Source organism: Chiloscyllium plagiosum, chromosome 15 (genome assembly GCF_004010195.1).
Source record: "Chiloscyllium plagiosum isolate BGI_BamShark_2017 chromosome 15, ASM401019v2, whole genome shotgun sequence".
Lineage (NCBI taxonomy): Eukaryota > Metazoa > Chordata > Chondrichthyes > Orectolobiformes > Hemiscylliidae > Chiloscyllium > Chiloscyllium plagiosum.
The window spans coordinates 68,531,397-68,544,048 of NC_057724.1; the positions used below are offsets into that span (position 1 = coordinate 68,531,397).

At 43.5% G+C, this 12,652-nt stretch overlaps 1 protein-coding gene across 7 annotated transcripts in view; it reads left to right on the plus strand.

The window, feature by feature from the left end:
- Window positions 1–12,652, plus strand: part of npas2 (neuronal PAS domain protein 2) — a 268,594-nt gene that overhangs the window by 222,553 nt on the left and 33,389 nt on the right. For all 7 annotated transcript variants that reach the window (XM_043705135.1, XM_043705134.1, XM_043705131.1 and 4 more), the window contains 2 exons: window positions 9,335–9,419; window positions 12,389–12,518. In XM_043705135.1, coding sequence (XP_043561070.1) covers window positions 9,335–9,419; window positions 12,389–12,518 — 215 coding nt within the window. The remainder of the gene's footprint in view (window positions 1–9,334; window positions 9,420–12,388; window positions 12,519–12,652) is intronic.

A 12,652-nucleotide genomic window follows, 5' to 3' on the forward strand; every position in this document is an offset into this window, starting at 1 on the left:
GATAGGTAGGTAAAGGTAGGAGGTGATAGTGATAATTCGGTAGGAAGGGTGGAGTGTATAGGTGGGAAGGAAGATGGGCAGCTAAGTTAGGTTAAGAGGGCAGATCTGAGAAGGAGGGTTGGATCTGGGATGATGTGGTCGGAGGGGAGATTTGGAAACTGGTGAATTCAATGTTCCCTTGACTACACCTCCTCACACCCCCCTCTCCTGTAAAAACATGATCCCCTATTCCCAATTCCTCCACCTACATAGCACATAGAATATAGAACATAGAACACTACAGCGCAGAGCAGGCCCTTCGGCCCTCGATGTTGCGCCGACCTGTGAAACCAATCTGAAGCCCATTTAATGTACACAATTCAATTTTTGTCCATTTGACTATCCAATGACCATATTAAATGACCTTAAAGTTGACAAGTCTACTACTGTTGCAGGCAGTGTGTTCCACACCCTTACTACTCTCTGAGTAAAGAAACTACATCTAACATTGGTCCTATATATATCACCCCTCAATTTAAAGCTATGCCCCCTTGTGCTAGCCATCACCATCCACCCTATCTAACCCTCTGATTATCTTATATGTATCAATTAAGTTACTTTTCAACCTTCTTCTCTTTAACGAAAACAGCCACAAATCCCTCAGCCTTTCCTCATAAGACCTTCCCTCCATCCTAGGCAACATCCTAGTAAATCTCCTCTAACCCTTTCCACAGCTTCCACATCATTTCTATAATGCGGTGACCAGAACTGCACGCAATACTTCAAGTGTGGCTGCACCAGAATTTTGTGCAGCTGCAGCATGACTTCACGTTCCAAAATTCAATCCCCCGATCAATAAAAGCTAACACACCATATGGCTTCTTAACAACCCTGAGAAAAAGTGAGGACTGCAGATGCTGGAGATCAGAGCTGAAAAATGTGTTGCTGGAAAAGCGCAGCAGGTCAGGCAGCATCCAAGGAGCAGGAGAATCGACGTTTCGGGCGTAAGCCCTTCTTCAGAAGAAGGGCTTATGCCCGAAACATCAATTCTCCTGCTCCTTTGATGCTGCCTGACCTGCTGCGCTTTTCCAGCAACGCATTTTTCAGCTCATATTAGTCCTTCATTGCAGTATAAAATTGAGTAATATGTGTTAAACCGAGTTTCCTTCTGTCTGATCAGGTACAAGATTCAAAATCCTTGTTTGAAGTAGGGCAGGTGGTCTTGTCAAGTTTCTTTTTTCCACTAAGTCCCTCAACCATTGATTAATTGAACATAGGTTGTATAAAAACTCAGCTGAGACAATCTGCATATGAGTTGATGTCTGCAACCACCCACAATGCTTTACAAGTAATTATTTTTCAAATGTTTTGGTGTTTGGGGAGAAAAAGTAAAGTTCTCTATAATGCAACCTTGTATTTAGGGGTTGGGAGTTATTGAATTTAACAGTGGGGGAAACTATTTGTGGTGAAGAATGCATACAGCCATTTCCTGCCCAAGCCTGCATCAAACATAGCTGGACAAGCACAACTTTAATTTGTTTCACTTCATCTTTGAAGACCCATGATTTTGAATCCTACTTTTCCAATGGGTTAGTTTAGTTGGCTGAGGTTTCTCACTTTCTACATAATTTTGTTGATATCTAAGTACTTAAATTCTCTGCTCACCTGCACTACCAAGAATCTTATCATTAGCCCAGTACTTTGTGTTCCTGTTACTCCTTCCAAAGTGAATCACCTCACACTTTTTCACATTAAACTCCGTTTGCCACCTCTCAGCCCAGTTCTGCAGCTTATCTATGTCCCTCTATAACCTATAACATCCTTCTGCACTATCCACTACTCTACTGACCTTAGTGTCATCTGCAAATTTACTAACCTACCCTTCTACGAGCTCGTCTAGGTAATTTTTAAAAAATGACAAACAGCAGTGGCCCCAAAACAGATCCTTGCGGTAAACCCAAGTAACTGAACTCTAGGATGAACATTTCCCATCGATCACCACCCTCTATCTTCTTTCAGCTAGTCAATTTCTGACCCAAACTGCTAAATCACCTTCAGCCCCATTCCTCCAAATTTTGTGCAACAGCCTATTGTGGAGAACCTTATCAAATGCCTTACTGAAATCCATACATACCACATCAAACACTTTACCCTCATCCACTTGTTTGGTCACCTTCTCAAAGAGCTCCTTCGCCAGATCTGCTCTCAGTTTGAGCAATTCTATTCTAGGATATACCAAACGTTCTCCGACTTCAAGGACCATAATCTTCCCTTCCCAGAGATCAATGGCACCCTCAGTCGCGTCTCCACTGTTTCTCAATTTCTATCCTCAAACTCATCCCCCCCCAACCCCAACAAAGATAGAATCCCCCTGGTCCTCACATTCTACCCCACCAATCTCCAAACACAGTGCACCATCCTCCGCCACTTTCGCTACCTTCAGTCAGCCACCACCACCAAAAATGAATTTCCCTCCCCATCCCTATCTGCATTCTGTAGGGACCATTCGGTCCGCAACTCCCTTGTTAGGTCCACACTCCGCATTAACCCCATCTTCACCCCGGCACCTTCCACTGCTACCGTAAGAGATGTGAAACCTGCGCCCACACCTCCACCCTCATCTCCGTCCAAGGCCCCAAAGTATCATTCCACATTTGGCAGCGATTTACTTGCACATCCTTGAACCTCATTTGTTGCCTCCGGTGCTCTCGATGTGGTCTCCTCTACCTCAGAGAGACCAAGTGCAAACTCACGGACCGGTTCTCAGAACAACTCTGGTCCATATCCACCAATCAACCCCACCTTGCCATGGCTATCCACTTCAACTCCCCCTCCCATTCTTACCAATGACATGTCCATTCTGGGCCTCCTCCACCACCACCTACACAAGACCCTACCCGCAATCTGGAGGAGGAACACCTCATCTTCTGCCTCTGAAGCTGACAACCACACGGCCGCAACGTTGAATTCACCAGTTTCCAAATCTCCCCTCTGCCCACGCCATCCCACATCCAACCCGACTCAGATCCACCCTCTTGACCTAACCTAATTATCCATCTTCCTTCCCATATATCCATGACACTCTTCCCACCAACCTGTCACTATCACCTCCTATCTTCACCCTCCTATTGCCTACCCTTCCCCTAGCCCCAACCCCCATTTATCTCTCAACCCCCTTCCCTCCATAGTCCTGAAGAAGAGTCCTGCCTAAAATGTCGACTCTCTTGCTCCTCGGATGCTGCCTGAGGCGCTGTGCCTTTTCCAGCACCATACTTCATCAACTTTATGTTCTATGTTCCATTCCATCAAGGATTTAGCCATCGATTCCTATCCAACAGCTGCTCCCAGCTAACGCATGTTCCACAGACACAGCCTTCATTAAAATCGTGCACTTTTCCAAAATCTACTCAGTTCTGCTCACAACTGTCTTGGTGTTGTGGATTCACCAGCTTTTGCCTTTATCCCAACCCGAAGTGTACATTGTGTGGCTGGTCAATGAGTTCTTTAAAAATAACTGAAACACTAACAGTGACCTAATTTTCCTTTATTTCTGCTCCAGATCCACTTCTCATGCTCAATCAACCTGCACTTCACTGAGTTATCTGAGTGTTTAACATTCTTTTTTCACCTAAGGTTGATTTGAAAATAATCATTCCACTAGTGAAAAACTGATGATTTATCAGTTCTGATTTCTCCAGCATCTGCAGTCCCCATTGTCACATAGAACATAGAACAATACAGCACAGGGACAAGCCTTCAGCCCACAATGTTGTGCTGAAAATGATGCCAAACTAAACTAATTCTTTCTGCCTGCCCTTGGTCCATATCCCTCAATTTCTTGTATATTCATGTGCTTCTTAAAAGCCCCTTAAATGCCCCTATTATGTCTGCCTCCAACACCATCCTTGGCAGTGGTAGAATGCATTCCAGACTTCTACCACTCTGCCCCTCACATCTTCTTTAAACTTTCCCCCTCTAATTTTAAATGCATGCCCCTTAGTATTAGACATTTCAACTCTGAGGAAAAAATTCTAACCATCAACCTTACCTATGCATCTCATATTTTATAGACTTCTATCAAGGATGGAGTTGGAATTTATCTGAGGAAATTCAAAGGTTAATGTTGGTGACTGAGATTGATCGCACGTGGGCACAGTGCTTTTGATTCAGCTTTAGGTTTGTGATCCAAATATCTCCTCATGTGGTTTAATACATAAATCTCACACTTCTGTGAAACCCACTGAGGGGATTCTGTTACAGTAAACATGCTACAGTTGCTTTGATGTGAAAGTAGAGCTTTTGCATTGAAACCTTGCTGGTAAATTGAGAGAATTGACACATATGCAGAAACATCATCATCTAAAGCTCCGACACCTAAACGAATGGTATTTGAAGTGCTATAGTTACATGAGCAAGCACAGCAGCTAACTTACATCAGACATAGCAAATTGCATGAAGTAACAATTAGACAATTTCTCTGGTAGCTATGATATGGAGGATCTGATGTTGGACTGGGGTGGACAAAGTTAAAAATCACACAACACCAGGTTATAGTTCACCAGGTTTATTTGGACCGGTTCTCGGAACAACTAACTTTCGGAGCACTGCTCCTTCATCAGGTGGTTGTGGAGAATAAGACCATAAGACACAGAATTTATTGCAAAAGATTACACTTCCATGCAACTGAAATAATATATTGAACAAACCTGGATTATTATGAAGTCTTTCATCTTTTATAATGGGTTACAGCTTTCGGTTTATTAATGTGTAAATCCCAGAACTTCTTTTAAGTGACATTCTCAAGATAACTTAATGTTTTATAATAAAAGGTGACATCTCAGCTCAGAGAATGCATTTCTCTGGTGTTATAGGAGAGATGAATGCTGGCTATTTTCTGGATAATTCCATGCTCTTCCTCTAATTGTGCTATGGATTCTTTTAGACCCAGACCAGGCAGTATATGTGCCAGTTTAATCTGCCATTGAAAAAAGATGACACCTCTAACATTATAGCAGTATGAGTACAGTGACATAATGACAATGCTACTGAGTTAGCTTAACCAAGGGAGTACTGTGGGAACGTAGGTTTGAATATCACGTAGGCTACAACTGGCAAGTTAAATTTAATTCGTAAAATCTGCTTTGTAGAGTCGGTCATAACCATGAGACTTTTTTTTATAAAACTCAATTGGTTCACTCATTGAAATAACTTCATAGAGGCTGGTATCCCATCACCAAGACACCCTTTATTTCCACGAGGAGACTCCTTGACAGTGATCCATCAGGAATTCCTGATAATATGTCTGAAACGCCGACTCTCCTACTCCTCGGATGCTGCCTGACTGGCTGTGCTTTTCCAGTGCCACACTTTTTGACTCTGACTGTGTTACAGTCACTACCCTAATGTTCTCTATTTGAGGAAATTTGTCCCCTTATCTTGTCTGACCTCGAGATTCAAGGTGTTGTGGTTGATTATTAACTTCACTTTGAAATGTCCAAGCAAGCCATTCAGGGGCAGTTTGGGACGGGCAACAAATGCTAATGGGATTCAATGGGATTCAATGGGAGCTCAAAACAGCAATGTGCCATTCCGTCTCGGAGTGTGTCGGGCAAGTGGCAGGATTCTTAAACCCACAAACCTTTCACTTAAATGCCAGAAATCCATGAACTGAATACAGGAACAGGAGTAAGCTATTCAGCCCTTCATGCCTATTCTACCCTTGAGTGAGATGCTGGTTGTTCTGTTGCTTATACTTGCAAGGCCAAGATATTCTTCCCAAGGTATGGTGCCCAGACCTGTTCACAACTGAATTGGTGACCATGAGATAATATCATCAGTAAAATCACAGTTTGTGATGCAAATCAATAGTTGCCCATCTTTTTTTTAAAAAGCAGCAAGTTGTTAAAGCTAGGCCAGACTGTGTGTGCAGCAGGATACTGTGCCCCCTAACTGTAGACTGGCTCACTGCAATCACTCACATTTCAACAGTCACGTTCCCAGGAGGCCTCGAAGCCATCATGTTCTAATGACATCATTCCCTCATCTGAAGTTAAAAGAGAATGCCTTAGGAACAACAAAGAAGATACCCATACTGCCACAATCACTTGTACTGACTGGGACCAAGAGCCAGCCAATATTGAACATCCTTTCGACAAACTCCAAAGCTACCATAAATCCACAGGTCAGATTCAGTACCAGGCTGGACTTTGGAAAGATTGTCAAGGCTGGAGCGGAGACAGGGAGTTGGGGGGAGGTTGAGTGGTTCAGTGATTTCCCTGCTCTCAGTTGGTAGGTCAGTTTGCCAGCACTCAGCTATCTCAAGGGTGCTTTTGTTTCTGGGAACTGACCAGAAGGGGTCAGTAGCCAAGTGTGGCCCTTAAAGGGACTCATCGTTTTTCAAACAACTAACAACATACCCCTCCACAAACCCTGAAGGTTGAATGTGAGCTGATAAATGAAGGCAGACCATGTTCCTTTTGCCAAACATAGAACCCACTTGGCCACAATAGAACATAGAACATTAAAGTGCAGTACAGGTCGTTCGGCCCTCAATGTTGTGCCGACCTGTGAAACCAATCTGAAGCACCTCTAACCTACACTATTCCATTATCATCCATATGTTAAAATGCCTTTAAAGTTGACAAGTCTACTCCAGTGCTGAAAATGTGTTGCTGGAAAAGCACAGCAGGTCAGGCAGCATCCAAGGAACAGGAGAATCGACGTTTCGGGCATGAGCCCTTCTTCAGGAATGGGCTGTCTGATCTCCAGCATCTGCAGTCCTCACTTTCTCCTCAAAGTCTACTCCTGTTGCAGGCAGTACTCTGTCTTCCTGTTACTCCTTCCAAAGTGAATCACCTCACACTTTTCCACATTAAACTCCATTTGCTACCTCTCAGCCCAGCTCTGCAGTTTATCTATGTCCCTCTGTAACCTGCAACATCTTTCTGCACTATCCACAACTCCACCGACCTTAGTGTCATCCGCAAATTTACTAACAAGTGTGAGCTAGCCACAGATGTAGTCACACGCTGCCCCTGGAGATGACATCCCTCGTATTAACAGTTTGCCAGTTATGCCCTCTTTTAACTTTATTTCAACTTTTAAAAAACTAATTGAGTTCCAGAATAGGAATAGATTTCAGCTGCAAGGTGAGGTGTTGGAGAAGCTGAATTTGGAGTAAAGAAGTTTGGGGGTGGGGGGGTTCTGATAGAGGCTAACAAGGGTATGACAGATTTGGGTAATAATGAAGAGTGCTGGGTAAACTCAGTGCTGGCAGTATCTGTGGAGAGTGAAACAGAGCAAATGTTTCAGATCAGGTATGACTCTTCTGCTGAACTGAAGAAGCCCTGGTTTGTCTTCCCTGATTGCTCTGCACTATCTGTCAGTGTGGAAGTCCAGCTCTGTCTATCTGAAGGAGCCCTGAGCAGGATCTCCCATCAGAAATGCTGAGCTCCTTCGTGGTGGAAAAATGGTGTGTTCAAAAGACCGGTGACCTGCATGAGATTGCCACTGCTCTGAAAATCCAGTCCAATGATAAGACAATGTACAGACAATGTTCGCGGGACATTGTCTGGACAGACAACAAGCAGCCTGTGATTTAGTGGACTAATAGCTCACATCCTGTCAAGGTCAGTAATCATTGACAACACTTTGAGCTACAGTCCCTTAAAGGTGTGAATGAATGGAATGGTTGTCCGTAACATTGAAATGGCCAGCCCGTGATGTTGTTGAGCCATGACAAGCTACAAGGGGGTGTCAGTGCACAATAATTGGGTGGTGGGAGTGGATAGGGAGACTGGAAGACTGACAAATCAGAGCTTCCACTCCAAGCAATGCCAGTGGAATAGGTGTCCTTGCCCTATCACCAGACTGAGAGGGAGCAGGGACAAAGCTCTACCTGTGGGGAGTAGTGTGCTGGCACTGGGAGCCAGTCTGTATAAGGATAGGGTTTGGGAGGGGGCAGTCAACTGCACAAAGAAACATCTTTGATAAAGATATGATTTTAAAAACTTGAAGAACCTTTCCAAATGCACACTTCCGACGGTGCCACCTTCGAGACTGGCTGCTGCTTTCCATCGTTTACAGATGATGCCGGCTTCCTCTTTGTACATGCAACTCTCGGCGCCACCTACAGGTGTTTAACATAAAGACAGAAAATAGGAGCAGGAGGAGGCTATTTGGCCCTTCGAGCCTGCTCTGCAACTCATTATGATCACAGCTGAACATTCCATCACTGTGTCGTGTTCCCAGTTTCACCCCACAACCTTTGATCCCTTTAGCCCTACGAGCATATTGAACTCTTTCTTGAAAAAAGTCAATTTTATGGAATCAACTGCTTTCTGGCAGAAAATTCCATAGGCTCACCACTCTGGTGAAGAAATCTCACTTCATTCCAGTCTTAAATGGCCTTACCCACATCCTTAAACTCTGACCTTGTATTTATAAACTGTGTTTATACAAATTGCAGCCATGTTTGAATAAAATAAATCCCAGTATATCCAATCACACGGTCGACTGCACAGAATACATTGCAACTTTGAGAACAACTTGCTCCATTGTTGCTGATTTGGGTCTTGGGTCACTTCACTTCAAATATTAATACGTTGCTGTGCTGGACATTGAGCAGTAATCGAGGGTGGAGTTACCAGTGTCCTGCTCTCAACTGTTGGTGGTTTAACCTGAGGATCACTGTGCCTCTGGTGAGGAGAGAAAGAGAATCCTCCAAGGTAGTTGCAAGAATTGGACCCTTGCTGTTAGCATTTCAAATCAACTGTCCCAGCCAACTGAGCTAATTGACCCCCGAAATAGTTCCAGACCCTCCTTGCTTTCCTAACTGGCAATCTGTGGCTAATGCAATTATAGTCATGCAGGCCAGCAATGCTGATAACGTGTGCCTATTTAGTTTGCAATCACACATAGGACCCTATTTAGGATTGTATGTAAATATTCAAAAGCAGATGCCAGACAGTTCAGTTACATCTGTGGCATACATGTGTAAAGAAGCTGAACTTGAAATGAGTTGATTATCCCAGAATTTGTAAGATTTAGTCCCTGGAATGAAATTGAAGTTTTTGCCTGGCAGTGATAATTGTCTGTGCAGTATAGTATGAACATGAATCAAGTTATTCTCAATCTGTCAGGTATAGCAGTTTCTCAACGCTTTGCAAATTTCCAAGTAAAAGATTTTTTTATTAACTTGGCCACTGGTAATTGTTTTACTCGACGTTTTAAGTTGTGACCAATAACGTAATCTGATGTCTACAATGTTGCTGATGTCACAAACATCAGGATTTCTGGATGGTGTAAGTAACGAGCCTGAAATTTTGTATTCTTTTATTTTACCTTCGATTTGCAGCTATGTGGAAGTCAGATCAGAAAGGCGAAGGGAACAGGGCCTTGAGGAATCTTCTCCTGAAATCCTACCCCCACCAGCCCTGAAGGTAATGTTAACAGTGTGCAGTCATTGGACTTTTGACCAAGTCTCCTGCATGTGGAGACATCTTTAAGTCCTGTATTATAAATAAAAGAAACATGTCTTTATTTGATTATACAGAATGATAGAGGAGATGGTGGAGAAATTGTTTCCACAGGCAGGAGGGTCAAGCATTAGAAGATACAAATTGTCATGGAAATTGGTGGACATGAGGAGACTTACTCATTTTTAACTCAGCAAGTTATTATGTATGGATTACTGCCTGAGAACAAATTCAACAAAATCTTTCAAATGGATACATGCATAATTTTTTTAAATTGTGAAACTATAGGGAAAAAAAATCAGATGAGGTGGCTTAATTGGATTGCTTGTTCAAAACACTGGCAGGGGCATGATGAATCCAATGGCCTCCCCCTCAGTTCTGAGAGTTTTTGGGTTGATTAATCATCTGAAGCAGGGCTTCCCAAAGTCCGGGCACCATCTGAAATGAGAACATCGTGGGGTCTGAGGTGGCAGTAAACAGCAGGGAGTTCTGACCCGAGTTGTAACAATGGTACTCACCTTCCGACAGGACCCACACTGCTCTCTGATACCCCCTTCCTCCAAACTCAGCTCTCAATCCTCACTCAGGCTCCCAACGTTTTCCAAACTCAAGATGCAATCGTAATGGGAAAACATTTGGAAACTCTGACCCAGAGTGATTTGAGGTTTCTTTGATGATATCTTTTTTTATTCATTCATGGGATGTTAGCTAGGCCGGCACTTACTGCCCCTAGAGAAAGTGAGGACTGCATGTGCTGAAGGGTCAGTGTTGAAAAGACTGGTGCTGGAAAAGCACAGCAGGTCAGGCAGCATCTGAGGAGCAGGTTTATGCCCAAAAGGCACCACCCTTTTCGACAGTCAATGCCCAACCCTAGTTGCGGCTGAGAATGGGCTGATGAGCTGTCTTCCTGGACCATTATGGAGTGGGTAGACCCACAGTGCTATTGGGAAGGAATTTCTGAGATTTTGGCCCAACAATGTGTCTAGAGATTGTCATTGGAACCTTGCTTCCAACTTGGATCAGAAAGCTGTATGTTGTGAGACTGTGACACCCTTTACAAGGACAGGTCACTGAAGTCTGAGCAGTCGTGATGAAGCACCCCCTAATGGACTCACTTTGTGATGTGTTCTGCTGTTAGATCATGTAAGATCAAAGTTGTATGACTCAGTCTCTTAGAAATCCAATTGCCTGTTAATCTGGTGCCACCATCTGTTACAAATACCTCTGTGCCCAGGATCAAAGTAGGCTTCTCTTCATCTTGACATTTTAATCAAATTCGAGCATTTATTTTACAAGCAGGTGATTCTTTTATGTTATATTAAAATGTTAATGAATGTCGAAATACTTATTTAGATTACAAGAATTTTGCAACAAAATCAGATGGATGTACATCTCTTTAACAATAAATATGGTATAATTAGGCTTCATGTTGAAGCAAGAACTGCATTTTACCATCATATCTGCCCAGTGGCTAGACCAGCACTGTGAATCTCACTCCAACTCCCTACCCTCAGCACTGAATCCAGCAGCATCCGGAACCACTGACTGGATATGATCTGAACCCATGTTCTCTTGGTCACATAGCCCACTTACTGACTCCGTCACAATACTGAGCATTTCAGCTCATTCTCCACTCCAGTCTTCATTCACTGCCACACTGTGATGGATAGCCTCCCATTTTCCCACAACACGATTCAAAATCTTCCATCCGATTAATCTTTCTTGACTGTATCATATCCAGCTTTGTCATAGAAAGGGTGGCATTGTGACTCACTGGTTATCACTGCTGCCTCACAGCAGCAGGGACCCAGGCTTGATTCCAACCTTGGGTGACTGTCTGTGTGGAGTTTGCACATTCTCCCTGTGTCTGTGTGGGTTTCCTCTGGGTGCTCCAGTTTCCTCTCATAGTCCAAAGATGTGCAGGTCAGGTGAATTGGCCGTGCTAAATTGCACACAGTGTTCAGGGTGTGCAGACTAGGTGGATGAGTCATGAGAAATGCAGTGTTATGGGGTGGTTGGAATGCTGTTTGGAGGGATGGCGTGGAGTCAATGGGCTGAATGGCCTGCTTCCATACTGTAGGGATTCTACTCTATATATTATATAGACTAGCATTATCCTATGCTATTCAGCTTATCCACCACTCTAGACCTCACCGACCAACACTGTTTCATGATCTTCCAAGACCTCAAATGCACATCTCTTACTTCCTCTTAAACTTCTTTGTGATCCTCTTCATGATCCTGACAGTCCCTGTCTCTGTAACCTTTTCCTGACATATATCACTTGCTCAAACTCTCAGTTCCACCAACCCTGGGTAGTTTAAATGTAAAGATTTTCATCATTTCACCATGATGGGAGTTCAGCTATGTAACCGTCTGGCACTGTGAAATTCCTTCCCAAAACCTCTCTGCCTGCTTTCCTCCCCACCCCTGCCACTCTTCAACGTTTAATATCCTCCTTAAAACCCATTTAGCTTTTGGTCATTCCTTACAACATCTCCTTTGATTCCATGTGGAGTTTTGTCCAGTTATACCTCTGAACCACCCTCATTAAGGGGATATATAAATACAGCTTGTTGTTTGGGCAGTACGGTGGCTCAGTGGTTAGCACTGCTGCCTCACCGCACCAGGGACCTGGGTTTAATTCCAGCGTCAGGTGACTGTCTCTGTGGAGTTTGCACATTCTCCACAGTTTCTGTGTGGGTTTCCTCCCACAATCTAAAGATGTGTAGGTTAGGTGGATTGGCCATGCTAAATTGCCCATAGTACTCAGGGATGTGTAGGTTAGGTGCATTAGTTAGGGGTAAATGTAGAGTAGTAGGGGAATGTAGTTTGTTTCCACACTGTAGGGATTCTATGATTCTATAAACCTCTCAGTAATATGGACTTCATCATTATTTCTTGCTTAGATTTTTTTTCTTCCCACATTATAGACTCAAAACTGCAGGCAATGTGAAAATGCCCAGGACATTGCCATTGAGAGACTAAGTGGCAGTCGACCATGTTCAGTGTCATCTCCAAGTTCACTCAAGTCCTCTCACACCGGACTGTCAGACACTCCATGTAAGTGGAATGTTTCATCGCTTTTTTGCTCATTTATTTCCTATTTTTATATAAAGGTGGAGTACAATATACAAAAAAGAGATAGGAACATGCATCCTATTTCATCCGGTAATTCCTATGTTACTCGAGCCCAG